At 42.0% G+C, this 19,984-nt stretch overlaps 2 protein-coding genes and 1 pseudogene across 3 annotated transcripts; 1 reads left to right on the forward strand and 2 right to left on the reverse strand.

Annotated features, from left to right (window-relative positions):
• Positions 1–4,187: 4,187 nt before the first annotated feature.
• Positions 4,188–11,020, reverse strand: LOC137876849 (LHFPL tetraspan subfamily member 6 protein-like; annotated as a pseudogene).
• A 1,169-nt stretch (positions 11,021–12,189) lies between these two features.
• On the forward strand, positions 12,190–14,153 carry LOC137876239 (glycerophosphodiester phosphodiesterase domain-containing protein 4-like). 2 transcript variants are annotated; one of them, XM_068715637.1, is made up of 4 exons: positions 12,190–12,416; positions 12,721–12,803; positions 13,312–13,406; positions 13,903–14,153. In XM_068715637.1, the coding sequence occupies exons 1-4, from the start codon at positions 12,393–12,395 to the stop codon at positions 14,106–14,108; spliced, it is 408 nt and encodes a 135-aa protein (XP_068571738.1). In that variant the 5' UTR covers positions 12,190–12,392; the 3' UTR covers positions 14,109–14,153. The 2 variants fall into 2 exon arrangements, with proteins under 2 accessions (XP_068571738.1, XP_068571739.1); XM_068715638.1 differs by having other exon boundaries at positions 13,312–13,391.
• Positions 14,154–14,637: 484 nt separating this feature from the next.
• Positions 14,638–17,715, reverse strand: LOC137876851 (E3 ubiquitin-protein ligase TRIM21-like). Its single transcript, XM_068716644.1, has 2 exons — positions 17,527–17,715; positions 14,638–16,933 (listed from the first exon to the last, which is right to left on the reverse strand). Exon 2 carries the CDS (start codon positions 16,922–16,924, stop codon positions 15,284–15,286), a length of 1,641 nt encoding a protein of 546 aa, XP_068572745.1. The 5' UTR covers positions 16,925–16,933; positions 17,527–17,715; the 3' UTR covers positions 14,638–15,283.
• Positions 17,716–19,984: the final 2,269 nt, after the last annotated feature.

The following is a 19,984-nucleotide window of genomic DNA, read 5'->3' on the forward strand; positions in this document are numbered from 1 at the left end:
CAACCGTGTGTTAAAGAAGGGGTCAAATATGTCACAGTGATTCAGAACAGGCACGGCAGGTTTCTTTGGTGCATGTATAGGACATGTCTGGATCACTGATTTGCACATTTGTTGTAAAGTTGTCCTGAAAATAGCAGAAGTGGTGAGCAGGTTCCAGAACATGCGGAACTTTGTCTGGGATTCAAGATGGTGATCGAGGAGAGACAACAAACGAGGGACATCGGGGACAGAGAGACACTTCCTTATTTGTCTAGTTTCTCTTTTTTGTTAATAAAAACGAAGTGTAGATGAAATAAAATGGCTCAAAATCCAATCATGAGAACCCTGATGGAGCAGACGGTTAGTCTCACATGTAAACACCTTCATTTTACACTTTTGTTTCCAGCTGTAAAATCTTAAAACATTGAAAAATATGCAATAATATTTATTGTCATGACATCAGGATTAATTTTGTTCCTTTTTAAAAGGCAGTTTTCTCAAAGAGGGAATAAGCGGCTGGAAGCTGCATCTTTCATCATGTTTAGTTAGAGGTTGTGCTGCTTTGGGCAGGAAACCTCAGGGAGAAAATATGTTCAGTAAACTGGTTTATTGTTGGAAAAAAACAGACTTTTTAAAATGTATTAAAGTTAGACGTACATCATTTAAACAGCTCAGTCTGAAGATTTTAACCTACGATGTGTTCGTCCATCTCTCACATGTTTCTGACTTCCTCCTCTGTTTACACTTCATCTCTTCCTACACTTTAGACAGAAATGTTCAAAATTACACTCAAAATATGAAGTTTAATTTGTTTGCTAAAAGGCTCAGTAATTTCCTCTTTGCACATTAGTTTGCAGATTTAAACACATTTGGTCTTCTAGTGAGTATTTGTAGCAGAATATGTGGAGTTGATCCAAAAAAAACAAAAGAAACTACAGTACAGTTCATGGGATTATAGAATCTCTTTAAACTCATACTTTAAAGTCAAAGTTATGCTGGGTGATGTCCATGATGCTACATCTCCAGGCTGATCATTGTGAACTCTGGGTGTAACAGCTCCTATAAATTGGGCGAACATGTCATTTAGAGTCGTACACTGTGAGTACAGCTGCATCCTCATCAGCTGGTAGGTAGAGGAGGACACATGTGATGGTTTCACCGTAGTGGCTTTGCAGAGGACTCTCACAGAGGAGACATCTGCAGAAAAGTCTGTTTAGCAGTCAGCCAAATGCATTTGTGTGAATCACTACTTTTGGAGCAACTGAAGTGTGCAGGCGCTCGTTATGAGCGTCGTTTCTAAACTCACGGTATCTGGGGACGTAAATGGTCTTTTTCTCTGTGGCTCCATGATCAAACCGATACACACAGGTCAGGTCCTGCCCCTCATGAAGGACCAGAGGAAACTGGTGAGTCAGCCTGGCTTTAATGCGGCCCTCATGCTCTGAGCGCAGGGATGTTTGGCCTTTGGCATTTTTCGGGAAGGACCCAGGAGAGGTCAGCCCCGACACCCTCCCCTCTGCAGTCACTCACTGCCAGCCAGAGAGGAGAGTCCTGCCGTCTCACCAGAGACACACTCAGCAGAGGGGCTTCTGAAAAAGACAACAAGGGGACAGGAAGGCGATGAGCAGCTGTGTGAGTTTGTGTGAGTCACAGAGAGAAATATCGCAAAGAAAGAAATAACATAATGTGCACAAGAATGTGTATTGTTCTTTTTTTCTGGTGCCTCCAGGCTTGGAAGCTTCACTCTGCAGGTCAAACACACCTTTGTGAACTCGTCACCGTCTTTCCACTCCGTTGCGTCCAAATAAACTCCAGACAGATCTGCAGAACAATAAAGCACATCTCTGTTCTCCTGTAACGTCTACCTCATGAGCATCAGCAGAGTTATTTTAAAAAGGTGAAACATTGCTCATACTCACAAACAGACGGCAGTGTTGTGACTCGTGACACTTGGTGTGTAAATCTGGGGCGGTCGAACACACGAGTGACATTACGGTCCTCATACACTGTTGCAGGAGGACGACCGAGCTCGTCTGCATGTCTGAGTCCGTGTTGTCCTCTCTCTGCAGCTCTTCGTCGCCGTTCAAAGCCGAGGCGATGTCAGCGTCAGGTCTCCCTCCAGATGAAATGCACGAGACCACCCTGAACTCACTTCCTCCTCGTTGAACCATCTCTGCTTTAATGCTTACATTTGGCCTCGCTAAAAGAGCAGGAAGAAAGGCGAGAAGAGTTATTCTTTCTCCAGGTCTGATGTTTTTCATTCAGCTGTGGTAACTATTGTGGTGACTATTGTAGCGATGCAGCTAGATCGCAGTCAGGGGCGCCCTGCCATGTGCATCAGGAGCATGTTAACGCACTTTTGGCTATGAATATGTATGAAAGTATGAATGGGTGAATGATAACATGTAGTGTCAAGTGGTCGGAAAGACTAGAAAAGCGCGATACAAGTACAGTCCATTTACTGTGACAATCACGGCTTATCACATTCACTACTTTCACCTCTTAAATCACGGAGCTACATTTTTGTCATGTTGTCTTTATTAATGGAGCACTGATGACAGAATACACTCGACATCGGAGAAGGAAGCGTGGGGATTGGATTCATTCGTGGGGTTCGGCTTAGCAGACGTTGAAACGATGACTGCTTACGGCCGACCACCCAGCCAGACCTGCTGCCACTGAAAGTAGAGTCGAGAGGGAGGAGAGCCGAGACAGACGCTAAGCTAACTCTGCTATTCCACCGCCCAGTCTGCAGGAAAACTCAGGCTAACCCATCAACCAGAGACAAGTGGCCACACAAAGACCTGGTTTCATTGTGGATCAAGCTGCACTTGACGGGTGGAGCGCAGGACTCTGTATGCAGGGAGGCTCCGTTTGCATCATTGATGCTTGGTGCTCAAATACAGTCAAAGTTGATGGGCAAACTATTGGACAGTTGACGTTTCATAGTTAAGATGTCGGCCATATTGCCCAGAGAATTGATCGCTTCAATCATGTTGCTCATCGCAGCCACACATCTAGCTGTAGGCTATTCTAAAGACACATGTGGAGCCAGCCATGGTTACGCGCGGATGAAAGCATAATGAATCAAAACGACATGTTTGATGAGCACATGAACACAGGATGTTCTGTCATCTTACAGCAGTCTGATGCTCGTTGCACAAAATGTAACAAGCGGATCTCCCACGTGTCATTTTGGATTGACAGCGACATCACTGCAGTAAGAGAGAGCAGTGGGCTGCACTGTGCTGGCTCTCTTCAGGTACACTTATCTCCTGCACACAAATTATCAAAAAAAAAAGAAGGGGAAATTAACTGACTTGAATTAAGGCCAAGTACTACATCTCGTGCCCACAAATTTGTAAATTGTTGCATCTAAATATGTTTTTCTATCTATGGACACTCCTGGGCTCTGAATCAACCAGTGATTTCCTGGCTTGAAAAAGTGAAACCATAGAAATGTTGCTGTTTTAGAGGTATCTACAAAAGACATAAACGTATTAAATGTGTGCATTCTAAACATGTTCCTCATGGACTCCACTGTTCTTTGGAGAGGACAGATGACAGTGCCTGGATGTGAGTTTTCTACAGTGGCTCAGAAAGCCAACACAGGTGCAGACAACTGGGCAAACATAAATGGTAAATGGACTTGCATTTATATAGCACCTTTCTCGTCTTCTGACCACTCAAAGCACTTTAACACTACATGCCATCATTCACCCATTCATTCACTGATGCAGGGGCTACCATGCAAGGTGCCACCTACCGATCAGGATCTAATCTAATGCTCAATCACACATATTCACACACCGATGGCACAGCCTTCCGAAGCAGCTTGGGGTCCAGTAGCTTGTCCAGGGACACTTTGACATGTGGACCGAAGGAACCAGGGCTCGAACCACCGCATAGTGGTTCTTACACACCTCCTTGTCTTAGAAAACAAGAAAAACTAGTATATTGATGAAAAACAAATCAGTCTGCAATCTATCACTGTAATGGACACACAGGGATTAAAGAGATAATGATTTTAAAATAGCAAACACACATTGCCCAGTATTGTTCCTTTAACCAGTCTGCCACTTCCTGGAAATGTCTGTCTGTCTGTCTGTCTGTCTGTGTTTGTTTCAGGTGCTGTGTAACGGCCCAGGGACCTGCGTTTCCCTCTGTGTGGCAGGACTCCTGCTTGGAATTCTGGGAATGAAGAAAGTCTTGATAGTTTATGTTGAAAGCATTTGCCGGGTAAAAACGCTGTCCCTACAAATGTAGGATGAAATATGTTGCAATGTTTGTTGTAATGATCATAAATAAATGCTCTTTTTTTTTTTTTAGTTATGCCAACACCTTGTTATAATTTAACAGTTCTGTAAGGTCTAACAGCAGTATACTTGAAGTTACATAGAAAAACATTAGATTCTCTTATTCATAAGAAAACCAAAAATATCATCTTATAAAGGAAGACATGCCATAGTTCAACAACATAAATACCTTTCACAGCCAACAGGTTGTTCCATTCTTGTCAAGGTGTGTTAAAAAGGAAGTCTGAGGCACTACGTTTATGCCTAGTGTCCACACTGCTCCGTACTTTGAAACCTTCAAAAACTAAAGGGTTTGGAAATGCTGGGAAGGACGCACGAAAACACCAAGTAAAGAAATGACTGACAACTCCTAAAAGCAGTAACTTCAGATTTCAATGAGTAACACACTAATATCCAACCAGGATTTACATTCTGACAGACAGGAAACCTTCAATACAGTGTCTGTCTCTGTAAGAGGAGAAAGAGAGAAACTCAACTGCAACAGGTCAGGTTCAGAGTTCGTTACCATGGTAACAGACCCAGAATTTAAGTTACCTCTCTTTCTGAAACTGAAAACTCAGTTTCTCTCATCTCACCTGCTTTGTGAAACAGGCCTGTTGAACTGTGTCCTGTTCCCCACAGCAGTCACATGTCATACTGCACTTCTGTCTTCTTCTCCAGATGAAAAAACTATAATACTACAGTGGCCTTCAGGTAGGGTTAGTTACCTTCAGGGTGGTATTACTACTAGGAGCTACTCTTATCAATACTCTGCTCTTATTCATGACTCAAAAATTGCTCTTAAAAACATATATACAATTTAAAGCAAACCATTAAGACATTTGTGATCTGTAAGATCCAAACTTGATAGCCCCCATATCGCCTCATAATTCCAACCAGAGCCGTGGCTCTGCACACCAGCAGTCAGATGAGAATCACTAGGGGAGGGAACACAAACACAGAAACATAAACTCACCTCCAACAAACTGAATGCCGCCGGCGACGCAGCCGATTGTACGTGAGATGAGGTCAGAGATGCAGCAGCCCATGAGAGCAGTGAGGGCCACCAGCAGGAGGAGGCCGCAGCCCACGCCCATCACCACCGTGCAATCCTCCACTCCAGGCCGGGGATGCCGAGGAAGGAGGCGTAGCGGCCGCACTGCTCCGTCGTCACCGTGGCCCGCCTCTCCTCGTCCCTCACCGGGTCGGAGCAGCGGCGGAACGTGCCGAAGGACACCGGCTTGTCCATCGGTGTCCCCGGCAGCCAGTAGGGCATGAAGAAGCCAACAGCGCACAGCAGGGCCCAGATGACACCCGGACATGTGAGACTAGACGCCATGGTAAACAAGCCTGTGAGCGGTTCACACAGTCACTGAACTAACAGCAGTTATATGAGCAGACGCAGTGTGGTAGGGGAGCCTCACGGTGAGCATTTAACAGCAGCAGCCTTCACCTCCTCAGTGACTCCCGGTCCCTGTCAGGAGGAAGAGACACAGAGAAGACAAAACAAAAAGTCATCTGTGGGAACAAGTTGTTGGCTTTTGGAATTATCTTATTCTTTAGACTAAACAAAACTGGGCGTCGTTTAATAAGAGGCACAGTTATTCAATACGATTCGGAAACACAATTCATCAATTATCAAACTCAGGCTGAAGCATTATCAACTCAAGTATGATAAGATGAACAGTTATTCTCTTTTTCCTTTATAGTCACAGAGGAATGCAAGAGAAAGAAATAAAGCATTCTAGTTAGTTCACAAAATTCCACAGAATTATGAAATTTCTGTGAGGTTAAAAATAAAATCATTGTTTCAATGCCAAGTATTTATGCCTTCAACAAACACAGATGTACTAGTTGAATAAACATAATTCTTGCTTCAGTGAGATAGAAATCTTCCTCGATAACTCAATGAAAATGCATGTTGCTGTAATTGTATTAAAGGAATTCTCAAGAAATACATTAATACATATAATTAAAGGGCACACAGCTCAAAGTTAGCTCAAACCTTGTTGATGTCTCCTTGGTAAAAAGGTTTTGAACACGAGTTAAAAGAACTCAATGAGGTCAGTCTGACCTTCAGGAAACAATGGATTGACTCTGGATTCAGAACGGCAACTATGTTAACAATAGTCAATGCAAAACACTTGACTATATCCCTGAATATACACAGAGACACACACACACACACACACACACACACACACACACACACACACGTGTATATATGTGTATGTATCTGTATACAGTATATATATATAAATAAATAAAACTTATACCTGAGTACCGACAATGAACATGAATAGTTAAACACTGGATTTGTCCCTGTTGTGAACTGGCAACTGATATTTTTACAAATTCTGTGAATCTGAGGCGAAGGAGACTTAAATGGTTAAACATGAGAACGAACAGCTTTGCACTCAAACAGGAAAAAAAACCCAAAGCTTTAGGTCTGGATCCCCATCACATTTAGAGCAAAAGCTTTGTTTTCAGAGAGCGTATGCGCTGCGAGCATCACACATTTGGTGATACGGCAGCATCATCGTCTTCAATGATGGCAACAGACACACCTCTGAGTTCTCTTTCTTCATGGTCAGTGTCCTGAGGAAAAGCAACACATGCAGGATTGAGTGCTGAGGGACATTTAAAGACAAAACACATTTCTATTCATTCTAACTTTAGCACCATTCTACTGACTCTTGCCATTCGGCTTGTGGACGTTTTAAAAAGAAATGTTAAAGTTGTGACTCAACAGCACAGTTGCTATCACCCACCGTACAGTAGAGGATTTTATCGTGGATCCTGAATAAAACACTCACAATAAGTTGATGGTGAATATCCTCATGAGTGATCTGAAAGAGCTGTCTAGCTTGGTGTCATGGTGGAGGAGTGAAAAATAGAGCCTGATTTTAAAAGAAATACACAAATTATCACATCAGAAATCACAGACGCACTAATTTGTCTTCTTTATGCAGGAGTGTCTTATGATGTATGATTACCTTATTTAAGATTGTTTGATTGTTTTTTACCGAAAAGAACATCCACTTAAAAAATGTGTCCCATCTCTGATGGAATAAAAATATTCGTTCCTTAACAAAAAGTTAGATTATGTTATTATCGTGAATATTTTGGCCAGAATAATCATGACATGAAATCTTCATATTGTCCCATGCCTGCCCACCAACCTTGTTGCGACTCGTTTTAAGGAAGTATTTCTGCCAAAGAACAGCCAACAATGGCCGCCTGTTCAGGGTTGACTGTTGCCCCTCGGCAGAAAAAAAGAGTCATAGAAAACTCACTCATTCTTTAAACATCACTGGGATCAAAATAAAATCTTCCACTAAGTATTATGCATACAGTTATTAGCGTTTAGCTTAAGAGTTATAGTTCTGAGCATATTCTAAAAGTTGGGACAATGGAGGCTCAACGTTCTGTATTGAACTATTTACATTTGTACAACCTTGTCCTCTCCTCAAATGCACTGTGTTCAGCAGCCTGCAATTCAGTCAAAATTTCACGGTATTTTTGTCACATGACTGTTGGTCTCAGTGAAATCAATCATGGCTTCTAAATTGCGCTGAGGAACACAGAATTTAATGTTTTTTACAGGATCTGGTTCAAGCAAAGGGATTTTTCGCAGCGACATTTTAAATGAGACATGTAGAATAAAATGTTTTTGATGAATTACTACAATTTCACTTACCAAACACAAAGGAAGAACTTTGTTGGGTCGTCCCGGACAAAAATGGACAGGTCTCTCAGTGCTGCTGTCTTTCACTGAGACACAAAGTCCGATGTCTAAGAAGTATTCAGTGGAAAACACAAAAGCACAACAATTAGTATCGTGCCTTAGTGAAGTTACACAAAATATGACATTATTGATAGTAATGAGGAGGATAAAGCTCAGGTCAGACCCAAGTATCATGCTTAAGAATTAAATAAAAAACTAAACTCAGGCGCTTCACTCACCTGTTCATCAAGCTTTTCCAGGAGGTCTTCCATCTTGTGACCAAAAGCTCCCTTCCTCGTCCGGTAAAGTCTCAGCAGGCGAGGCACATGTTTTTCAAGGGAAGCACTTAAAGTCCCCAGGAGGTCTTTGCTGGTGAGCCGATGGAATTCTTCAGATATCTTAACAGAATAACAAAACAAAGAAATACCATGTGTACATAAAATGACTGGGTAGCAGTCTTGTTCAAAGCATGCACCATTTTAAAGGGATATTTCAGATTGTTTGAAGTGTGTTTGTATGAGGTTCTTCTCCATAGTCAGTGTACTCCTGTGGATGTATTTTAGACACCTAAAGAAAATGTTAATCAGTTTAAATGTACGCTATATTTAGAATATGTTCGGCTCTTTCTCCTGCTGTCAGACAGACCTTACTGGAGGGGAAATTAAGCCTTTATCAATGCTCTACTCAAAGCTAGTAGACAAATACAGTCATTTATCTCACGGAACACAGGAGCTGCTGGTCTACCACTGCCTTGATCACTTAGTTTACTGTCACTTTATAGTTAATGTGGATTAACCAAAGTCACAACAGTCCCCCAATTCTACTAATAACCACTAATAATGATTTCTTTAGATGTCTAAAATAAGTTGTGCTGCTGTCCTGTCCACAGCATTACATTGCATTTCTGTCTATACACTGAATTAGCATATATTTGCATACAGATAATTGTTGGAAGGGCCTGTAGTTGAGTGACAGGACAGTGTATAGTAGAGTTTGCCACTATATCTGTCCACCACTAACAGCAGATCCTGTATTTATTCAGTTAGAGTCAATGTAGTATAATTACTCCACACACCACAATAAGCATTATAAGACAATAAATGAGGACAGTCTTACCTCCTCAATGGAACAAAAGTGCAGGTCATCTCTCCTGGACCTCTGATACCACAGGCTGCCCCTCTACTACCTCTCTCCGTCTGAGGGAAAAGGTCAGCTCCATCTTGTGCCGGATCAATGTGATGTTCTTCTTTTTCTTCTTCATTTCGTCGAACCATGAAACAAAAGAGACACATATAGGACATATTCAGTTTTCCAATAAGCATTTAAGCTGCAGACCTTGTAATCTGCATATATATATAATAACTACCATGATACAGCTTTATCTCATCAATATGAGACATACATGTATCCCACTGAAGCCAGAACTACCCCATCCATGTGACTGAATAGATAAAGGCCAGGTTGAATCTGTCATACAGGGGGAAGAGGACGTGCAAAATAGCCAACTGGAAACTTAACAGTAAAACATATGCCTGCTAGAAAGGATGGCACTGCAGTATTGAGTGACAGTGATTTATAATTGTCTTAATGAACACAAAACAAACACACCTAACAGTTCAATGACATTTTATATCATATCAAATCATTTTAAGAGACGAAAAAAAAGGTAAGAACATTGTGTTGATAGAGAAAACCTGCCACAAGTTGTTCTATTTACATGTTTGGGGATTATAAAAAGAAAGGCAATTCCTTTATGGATGCTTTAGAAAAATCATAATTTGAGTATATATTTTGACAGCCAAATCACATTGTTTAGGATATTAAACCTGTGTTTCTTAACTTGTATGTTTACAGAGCTTGTACAAAAGGTAATGTAGCCCATGAATGAGAGATATGAGATTACAGATAATTACAATTCATCCTCTATAGTGGAGGTTGGTTTATGGCTTTTTGCCCCGGTTACACCTACAGTCTATGGGCGTATCTATGAGCTACACTCGTTGTCTTTTTGATTCCTCACAGTTCATTATATTTGTACTACTCTGGTGTTTCAGAGAATAACGCACAGCACAGCACATACAGTATGAACGCCTCCGTTCTTGCTCGAAGCTCACACGCGATCTACGGCGGCAAGCGCGAGAATCAACAAAGCTTTATCAGTTCAAATGCGCCAACAGTGACAACCCTCCTTTGAACAGACGTTGATTCAACATGTTACTAACGTTACCTCCGCTGCCGCCCAAACGGAATGATATTACCCATCTCATGTCCCCATGTTAGACACAAAACATACATAACGTTACATATATTACCGCCGTAAAGAGGCTGTCTGTGTAAAATGTTATGACTGGCTTGTACGTGAACGTAACCGCCATATTGGACCGTGTTTAGCCGGGTAAACAGGATTCCACAGCACCGGGAAAAACTGGCCTTTGTTAAACAACTACAATTCAAGTGTCCACTATAGCGCTGGCGCATTGCCGAAGCAGTAAATGCTGCATGTAGCCGTAAACATCACGATTATACCGGTTAAGCGGGGCTGACACAGCATTCTACACAGTTAATAACGTAGCTAACAAAGCTACATGTGGTAGCTAGTTAAGTTAGTTGAACTCATTGAATTAATCTGTAGGTTGAAATAGGTCAGTGCACATTACTGATCACATTGGTTGTCTAGTAAAAAACACACTTACCTAACTTGGGAAACTTCAGGTCGACAAATAGTTCGATAATGTCCAACTTCGGTCCCACGCAGTTAGACTTTCTGTCCACAAGATGTCCGACCACCACGTTCCTCATCGCTTTCAGCACCGACTTAGACCCGTAAATACCCCGTACATGACAGCAACACACATGCGCAACGGTCGTTACGCGGATTTCATCAAGAAAAATAAGGCTCCATTCAGAAATGCTTGTTAACCCGTTTTGAAATGACTTATTAGGGCAACGATAAAGATGAGTTTACTGATCAGGCACGTTTTCGTTAGTTGAATATGACAAAGCTTTGTTTCTGAGTCAGGTTCATTTGAAAACATGTATGAGATCAACGATTGCTAGTTAGTTTTTACAGTGTATGCACAATAATATCAACCAGTACATCCCAACAGGTAGCCTATTAAAACCTGTTCGGCACGACGCCCCGAATTCGGGAGCTCGAGGGCTCAGACGAGTAGCATATACTAGAAGAAAAAAATGCATTTATCCAGAGCATGTTATATACCAGATTGAAAAAAAAGTCTGGGCAAAACTATCATGTCAACCATTTTTACAAACTCCAAACACAATTCTATAGAACTAATATAATCAACTAGAAGATTTACCACAATATCACGTATTTTTCGGTTATCAATTGAAGACACCAGAGATATTACTGTTATTCATGAGACGCTCAGTTACAATATAGCTTCCCACCACTTGGTGGCGGTAATGCGTCAGTCAGTTGTTTAACAAGCTCCAATAAGCAGAAGAAGACACTCAGCTAGCCGCTAGCCTGTAGCGAAAGTTATTAAGTAGTTAATAATAGTTAAGTTAATAGTTTAAAATAGTGCTGGACAAGTTAACGTGTTATTATCGCATTAACGCATTAATTAAGTAAGGCCGACAATTATTTTATCGCGCATTAACGCAGTTTTTTATTATTATTAAGCGGACATTTTTAACACAAGAACCGGGCAGCGAGCAGTGAACAACTGTTTGTGTGTGTGTGTGTGTGTGTGTGTGTGTGTGTGTGTGTGTGTTTGTGCGGCGTCCCCCCCCCCCCCCGGGTGACACGTCTCGTTACAGGATCAAACGTGACAACATCAAAATACATATTGTCGTGTTTTTAAATAAGCATATAAGCACGTGAGAACAAACTGCTCTTATCTCTTTATTAGCATAACTTCACATGCACGTTACTGCCCCGGTACAGACTCCCTCCACGTTCCATGCTTCACCTACATTCCCCTGGGTCAATCCACCAGGTGCTGTGGCTGCCCTCAGACCTGCGCTCTCTGGTTTAGGACATCGATCCAGAGCTCCAGCAGACGTCGGGCAGTCGGCTCCCTCTAGAGGAGCTCCAGAGCAACCACATCGTCACGCTCAACCTGCACTACAGCTCCATGTCCCCCCCCCCCCCCCCCCCCCCCCCCCCCCCCCCCCCCACACACACACACACACACACACACACACACACACACACACACACACACACACACACACACACACACCCTCCCTCCTCCCAGGTGTTTCGTAACGCATCATGACTCCTCTCCTCACCTGTGTGCAGTGAGTACGCTGCAGCAAACATCACTACCAACCTGTATGTGATCAGCCAGCCGTGGCTCTTCTCTCTGGCCTGGTGTGCTGGAGTCCAGTCGGTCACCACCAACGCTCCACAGCTCCTCAGCAACATGAGCTCGCCTCTCTTCCTCATGGTAACACTTACACAGATACATGCACACAAGTACTGCACTCAAGTACACATTTAAAATACCTGCTCCAGGGCGATGAGGCCAAAATCTTCTATTGCAATACAGGGATTCTACTGATAATTCAGTAAATAATCTACATTAAATAACCATAAAGCCTATTGTTAGTCCTGTGTGAATTGAGGCTATAGAACATGAACATATATGGACATGCAGGCTCACAAATACATACTTATCAGATTAAGACACCAGTTTCTCTACGTGGGAAATACTGCCTTCCTTGTGTTTTGTATTTCTGTGTGTCTCTCAGAGTCCAGACGAGTACAACCTGATGTGGATTCTCACTGACCTGGTGTCCCTCGTGCTCATCTTCATCATCTTCATCTTTCACTGGTGAATCTGACAGTTAAAAACTACAAACACCACACTGAGAAAATACTACAAGTACAAGTCCTGCATTGAAAATCTTACTTCAGTTAAAGTATTAAAAATATATAAATGTCCAATTGTGACTGTAAACTGATTCTTTTCATTATGGTTTAATCTGCTGATTATTAGTAAACGGTGAGAAATGTTGGTCACAAATACTCAGAGCCCAAAGTGACACAGTCAGTGTTTTAGTTGAACCTCAACGTTGTTTCCAATACATTCGTATTTTTAACATTATTAAAAGGAAAAGCAGCAAACGTGTACATGAAAAAGGACAATTTTCAAAATAGTTGCCAGTTAATTTTCTGTCAAGCGATTAACCAACTTTCAGCTGCACCTTTTGTAAACTGTTGGGTAGTTTAATGAAGGACAATACAAATCTAGACAACCAGTATCACTGTAAACTGTAAATGTAGTGGAGGAAAGGTGGTCCGATCTGAATAAGGAGACTAAACGTTGCGTTTGCTCCTAGGTGGCGAGAGAGACGACTGGCTTTCTGCTCGAGCAGCAAGATCCCGCTGGACAACGGAACATACAGCAAGTTCAAAACAGGTCGATCACTCCGAAGTAAAGTACTTTTTTATCATGACTTACTGGACTGGACTTTTTATGATGTACGACTAGTTCATGTCATACTATGATTTTTTTTTTAATGGTATACTGTGATGTTTTTTGACATGCTGTGACTTTTTCAACATCCTATACTATGAATATTTCATGACTTGTTTGGACTTTTCTGACACGTTATACTTTGGCTTATTTTCAACAAACTATGCTATGACTTTTGTTTACATATTCATACATATACACATTTTAATGACTTTTTCCGCATTAAATACTATGCATTTTCGATGACTTTTTTACATTTTTGTACAATGTCTTTCCTATGGGATTTTTTGACATACTATATATACACACTATGGCTTTTCAGGAGTTTTTCCGACACACTTTACCTGATTTTTTACTGTCATTATTTGATATTCTATACTATCACGTCTCATCTAGACCTTCCTTGTTCTTCCGTGGTCTCCCTCAGTTAATCATCGTGTTTCCTTGTGCTCAGATCTCCACCTCCCCGTCAGCTCTTCTGGATTCCCGATGTCCTTCCTGCCCGTTCACTCTCTCAGCCGTCAAACACAGCTCCCCGTTCTCATCTGTTCATCCACCAGATCGGCCCAGGAACGTTCAGGAACGTTCACCCGCGGTCTTGCCCGTCTGCCATTATCTCAATTCTGGAAACCAAGTTTTGCAATAAAGCTTTTAATCTGAGTCTGTGTGCTGAATTCTGGGTTCACTTAACACTGAACTTGAATAAAAAAAAAAAATGTATTTATTGTGTTCAGTTTTACGTACAAAAGATGCAAAAGTGACAATTGTATAATTGGCAGAAGATTATAAAAACAGTGATACTATACTGACCTCAGATGGTTTGGAAACTATTAATATTTATAAACTTTAAAAATGGTTGTTTAAAAAAAAGCATAAAAGAGTCAACAAGTATGTCAAAGGTCATGAAAGAAGTCATAGTATACTATGTTGGTAAATAAAAAGTCAGTGTAGAATGTTGAAAAAGTCATAGTATAGTATGTCGTAACAAATCTCATAAAAAAGTCTTTACCTCTGAGATGTAGTACAGTGAAATATTTACCTCAGATGTAGTACAGTATGAAATAAAATATGTACCTCTGAGATGTAGTACAGTAAAAAGTAGTGGAAATACACAATAAAGTATCTCAAAATTGTACTTAATTACAGTCCTTGACTAAATGTAAAAGACAAAAGACAAATCCAGTTCAGAGTTTCTTTGTTTTTATTGTGTTGAGGATTTGTTCACTTTGTTCAGGCTATAAAACAGTCTGCAGAGAGGACGACTGTATGAAATACAAATAACACAATAGTAAACTTCTCTTCTCTGGTCACAGCAGCTGAATATTTTATTATTACATTTTGTTGATTCATTTTCTACAAATATGAGTAAATAATTCATCTTTTATTGACCCCTAAAAACATACCAGACAGAGACCCTTGATGCTTCTGTTAATTCAAGAATAATACAAAATAAAACCCTTAAACACCTTTTTTTAAACTAAACAATAAGTGTTTCATGACTTTCTCCAATAATTTGATCCAGTATTCATAATGTATTATAGATACAATAATCAGACATTAAACATTGTCATTTGACACCCAGATATTTAAGGAATGTGTAAACGCTTCTTATTCCTGAGTACATTGTTTGTGATGTTCAACAGACTTGAAGGCAGGTTATGCAGTTATTAATATCAGTGTGTTGGAGTAGTAGAAAGACATTTACAGACAAATAGAAAGAACCATTCATCATAATGTGAAGAATCAATAAAGTATACACCGTAAATCACCAATAATATAGATTTGTTACATTAAATGAAAGAGTTTCTCTGTAGAAGATCAAGTGTTTGTTCTACTCAGTGATTGACAGGAGAGATGATCAGAGGAGCAGAGTTTTTACCACCATTATTAAGACCAGGACTAAAGAATGGGTAGAGCTTCTCAGTGAAGCAGCAGCCAGTAAAAGAGTAGATAAGAGCTGTAGACTTAACGTCATAGAAGGAGACCAGACCCTCCTCATGATCCACAAACACCCCCACCTTCTGAGGCCGAGACTTCAGAGAGAGACGGACTTGAGGGTCAGCAAAAGCTTTGTACTCATTCTCATTCTTCAAACATATCGTCCAGTAACCTTTCTGAGGAGTCGGTGTGATGATTCCCTTCCTGTTGATCGACTCTCTGGCCACTCCTGAATCCCACTCAGTCTTCCCTTCAACCTGAACCTCGTAGTAAAATCTTCCTGAATTGAAACTCTGCTTTGCTAAAACACTAACACAAGAATTAAATCTCTTTGAATTGTCTGGTAGATTCTTCCTTACATCACCATGTTTAACTTGTTTTCCATCATCAGACAGGATGAGTTCAGGCTGTGCTGTATCAGGATCAAGAGTCACATCCACTGCAGACTGCTGGACCCTCTTCAGCTCAGCCTCAGTGAGCAGCTTCTTCATCTGTTCACTGATCGTCTTCTCCAGCTGATTCACAGCTCTCACCACAGTCCCCTCATATGAAGGTGGACTGACTCTGACTCCTGTCCAGTTCTTGGTGGGTGGAGCAGTGTTCAGGGTCCTGAAGTTCTGGAGGAGGTGGAGGTGGTCTTCAGAGCAGGAGAGCTGCTCTACCTCAGTGATTCTCTTCTTCAGCTCACAGATTTCCTGTTCCAGCTCTTTGATGAAGCCTTCAGCTTGTTTCTCTGTCTTTCTCTGCTTCTCTTTGATCGTGTCGATGAGCTCGGCCTGGCTTCTCTCAACAGACTCCTTCAGAGCGGTGAAGACCTGAACACCTTCTGCTATCTCTCTGTCTGCATCTTCCTCACTGAGCTCCACCGAGTGTTTGATCTCATCAATCTTCAGTCGTCTCTTCTGGATCATCTGCTGGAATTCAGTCTCAGTCTTCCCCAGCTCAGCTTTCTTTCCTTCATATTCTTTTTTCAGAGGGACAACATCATGGTTCTTGTGGTCTGAATAAGTGCAGAGCATGCAGACACACATCTGGTCGGTCTTACAGAACAGCTCCAGCAGTTTATCGTGCTCCGTACACATCCTGCCTTCCAGGTTCTCCACAGGGTCGATCAGCTGATGTCTTTTCAGACCTGATCTTGTCAGATGAGGCTCCAGGTGAGTCTCACAGTAGGAGTCCAGACACACCAGGCAGGACTTCAGGGCCTTCAGTTTGGTTCCAGTGCAGACGTCACAGGGAACTTCTCCTGGTTTGGCAGCTTGTTGCTCTGAGCTGCTGCTGCTGGCTTTCTGTTGAGCCGACTGTCTGAACTGAGCAGCCATCTCAGAGATCAAAGTATTGACCCGCAGCTCAGGTCTAGAGTTGAACGCCTCTTTACAGTTTGGACACTGAGTCTGGACACTAACGTTCCAGTGTTGAGTGATGCAGGTTTTACAGAAGTTGTGTCCACATGGTATGAAGACTGGATCAGTGAACACATCCAGACAGATGGAGCACAGAAACTGATCTTCAGTCAGCAGACAGTTGGCAGCAGACATATCTACACTCTGAGGACAACAAGTGTAGAAAACATTACATTACAGTAATTTAGCAGACGCTTTTATCCAAAGCGACTTACATTTCAGTATCTATCTACACACCATAGGTACAGCTACGGGAGCAATTTTTGGGGTTAAGTGTCTTGCTCAAGGACACATTGACATGAGACTAGTGGAGCAGGAGCCGGGGATCGAACCTCTGATTGAAAGACGGCCCTGCTCTCCACTTAACCACGGTCACCCCCCAAACAAAACTGTTATCACATCTTTAGCAGCAACAGAGTGCGTCAGGTACTGTCTTCACATTGTGGGTCTCTGTGTGTGTCATCATGGTAGAATGTGTCCTGGAGACACCTACTGTAGAGGACCTACTACAGAAGAGGGTTTAGTACTTTAGAAAGGTGATCACAACATAGAATTTAAACACACAGAGTGATCCTCCATTACTGTCACATCACACATTAAATCAAAATGCAGTAACAGCTAGGCTAGTTAGCCTTTAGCAGGCCTAGTTTATCTGCTGTTACTTTCTTTGTTATGGATCCTGGTTTGAACTCACTTTTGACCAAATGTTGAGTTTCTCTGTAGAACAGTGTACTCACCACAGTTTGTCAGAGACTCTGTTGTGTTGTTGAGAAGAAGCTGCTGGATTCAGTTGAATGTTTCTTTAGAGAGAAACGGAGAGACTTGTCCCGACTGCAGCTCTGCTGTCGCTCACACTAACTTTCACTTTCACTTCAGGAAAAGTGACTCTGCAGCTCTCCTCTTTCACAGTTGCTCCTCCTCTCAGTGAAGCTCTGTGAATGAAATCATTTTAAGAGACAAAAAAAAAGGTAAGAACATTGTGTTGATAGAGAAAACCTGCCACAAGTTGTTCTATTTACATGTTTGGGGATTATAAAAAGAAAGGCAATTCCTTTATATATGGTTTCCCACCACTTGGTGGCGGTAATGCGTCAGTCAGTTGTTTAACAAGCTCCAATAAGCAGAAGAAGACACTCAGCTAGCCGCTAGCCTGTAGCGAAAGTTATGGAGAAGTATTTAAAATAGTGCTGGACAAGTTAACCTGTTATTATCGCATTAACGCATTAATTAAGTAAGGCCGACAATTATTTTATCGCGCATTAACGCAGTTTTTTATTATTATTAAGCGGACATTTTTAACACAAGAACCGGTCAGCGAGCAGTGAACAGCTGTTTGTGTGGCGTCTCTTCCTGCCCCCCCCCCCCCCGGGTGACACGTCTCGTTACAGGATCAAACGTGACAATATCAAAATACATATTGTCGTGTTCTTAAATAAGCATATAAGCACGTGAGAACAAACTGCTCTTATCTCTTTATAGGCATAACTTCACATGCACGTTACTGCCCCGGTACAGACTCCCTCCACGTTCCATGCTTCACCTACATTCCCCTGGATCCTAAGTCCCTCCAGGTACACATTCTTATCACCCTCTATGTACCAACGTACATTTATAACAAATACCACACATAGTACAAGGTACTCAGCGTTGCAAATGTGTCTGACCCAAAAAAACAAAAAAGAAATGATTCATTTAAATAATTTTCTTTTAGATTTTTTAAAGTTGGTTTGTTTGGAATATGTATAATAAGATAGATAGATAGATAGATAGATAGATAGATAGATAGATAGATAGATAGATAGATAGTAACTTTATTGATCCCACGAGGGGAAATTATTTTGTTGCAAGCAGCAATAGGTTACAGAGCAGCAATAGGTTACAGTAAACATCTTAATATAATATAAAAAATGCACATGTCAATACACAATATATACAATTATAATAACAGAGTAAAGATATTAGATAAAGAATGCACACTATATACACAATGAAATTGAATAACAGAATAATATTAAATCAACTAAATAAACAGTAGTGCAAAGGTTTAACCAACAGTGAAAGATTTGTCCCGAGGTGATTTGTTATAGTCTTATAGCAGTTGGCAGGAATGTTCTCCTGTACCTGTCCTTATGACAGCGGAGCTGGATCAGTCTGTTGGAGAAAGTGCTCCGCTGTCCCTGCAGTAGGTGGTGGAGAGGGTGGTCCTGGTTATCCAATATGGATAATAGTTTCTTCAGTGTCCTCCTCTCCACCACCTGTTCCAGACTGTCCGGTTTGCAGCCGATGATGGAGACGGCCTTCTTAATCAGTTTATTAAGTCTGTTGGTGTCTCCGGCTCCAATGCTGCTCCCCCAGCAGACTACAGCAAAGTGAAGTGCACTGGCCACAACAGACTGATAGAACATCTCCAACATCTTGCTGCACACGTTGAAGGATTCAAGTTTCCTCAAGAAAAAGAGTCGACTCATCCCCTTCTTGTACACAGCGTTGATGTTGGCCTTCCAGTTCAGTCTGTTGTCGATGGAGACACCCAGGTACTTGTACTCCTCCACCATGTCCACATCCTCTCCCAGAACTCTCAGCGGCTGTGGAGCCGTCGTCCTCCTCCCGAAGTCGACCACCATCTCTCTGGTCTTGGCCACGTTCAAAAGCAGGTGATTTCTACCGGCCCACTCCACAAAGTCATCCACTACTGCCCTGTACTCCTCCTCCCGTCCGTCCCTTATATACCCGACCACTGCAGAGTCATCAGAGAACTTCTGCAGATGGCATGACCCCGTGTTGTATTGGAAGTCAGTGGTGCATAAGGTGAACAGGAAGGGAGACAGAACAGTTCCCTGTGGGGCTCCAGTATCACTGACCACCGTATCAGACAGCACACGGCCCAGTCGGACAAACTGTGGCCTGCCTGTGAGGTAGTCAGTGATCCAGGAGACGGTGGACGCGTTAACCCCCACCTCCCGCAGCTTCTCACTCAGTAGCACTGGTTGGATGGTGTTGAATGCACTGGAGAAGTCAAAGACAGTGATTCCCACAGAGCCACCGGTTCCATCCAGGTGCGACTGAGCTCGCTGCAGCAGGTAGATGATGGCGTCGTCCACTCCCACATGAGGCTGGCATGCAAATTTCAGAGGGTCCAGTGATGATTTCACCTGCGGTCGGAGGTGGGCCAAGACCAGCTTCTCATTTAGTTAT

This window comes from Cebidichthys violaceus, unplaced genomic scaffold (assembly GCF_023349555.1).
Source record: "Cebidichthys violaceus isolate CVI_PGR_0920_01 unplaced genomic scaffold, fCebVio1.0.p SCAF_20, whole genome shotgun sequence".
Lineage (NCBI taxonomy): Eukaryota > Metazoa > Chordata > Actinopteri > Perciformes > Stichaeidae > Cebidichthys > Cebidichthys violaceus.

Bases quoted from the DNA above. Each gene is read 5' to 3' on its own strand.
- LOC137876239 (XM_068715637.1), top strand. From the start codon at position 12,393: ATGAGCTCGCCTCTCTTCCTCATG. The intron at 12,804-13,311 runs GTGAATCTGACA...GTTTGCTCCTAG, and splicing joins ATCATCTTCATCTTTCACTG to GTGGCGAGAGAGACGACTGG. The intron at 13,407-13,902 runs GTAAAGTACTTT...CCTTGTGCTCAG, and splicing joins AACAGGTCGATCACTCCGAA to ATCTCCACCTCCCCGTCAGC.
- LOC137876851 (XM_068716644.1), bottom strand. From the start codon at position 16,924: ATGTCTGCTGCCAACTGTCTGCTGACTGAAGATCAGTTTCTGTGCTCC.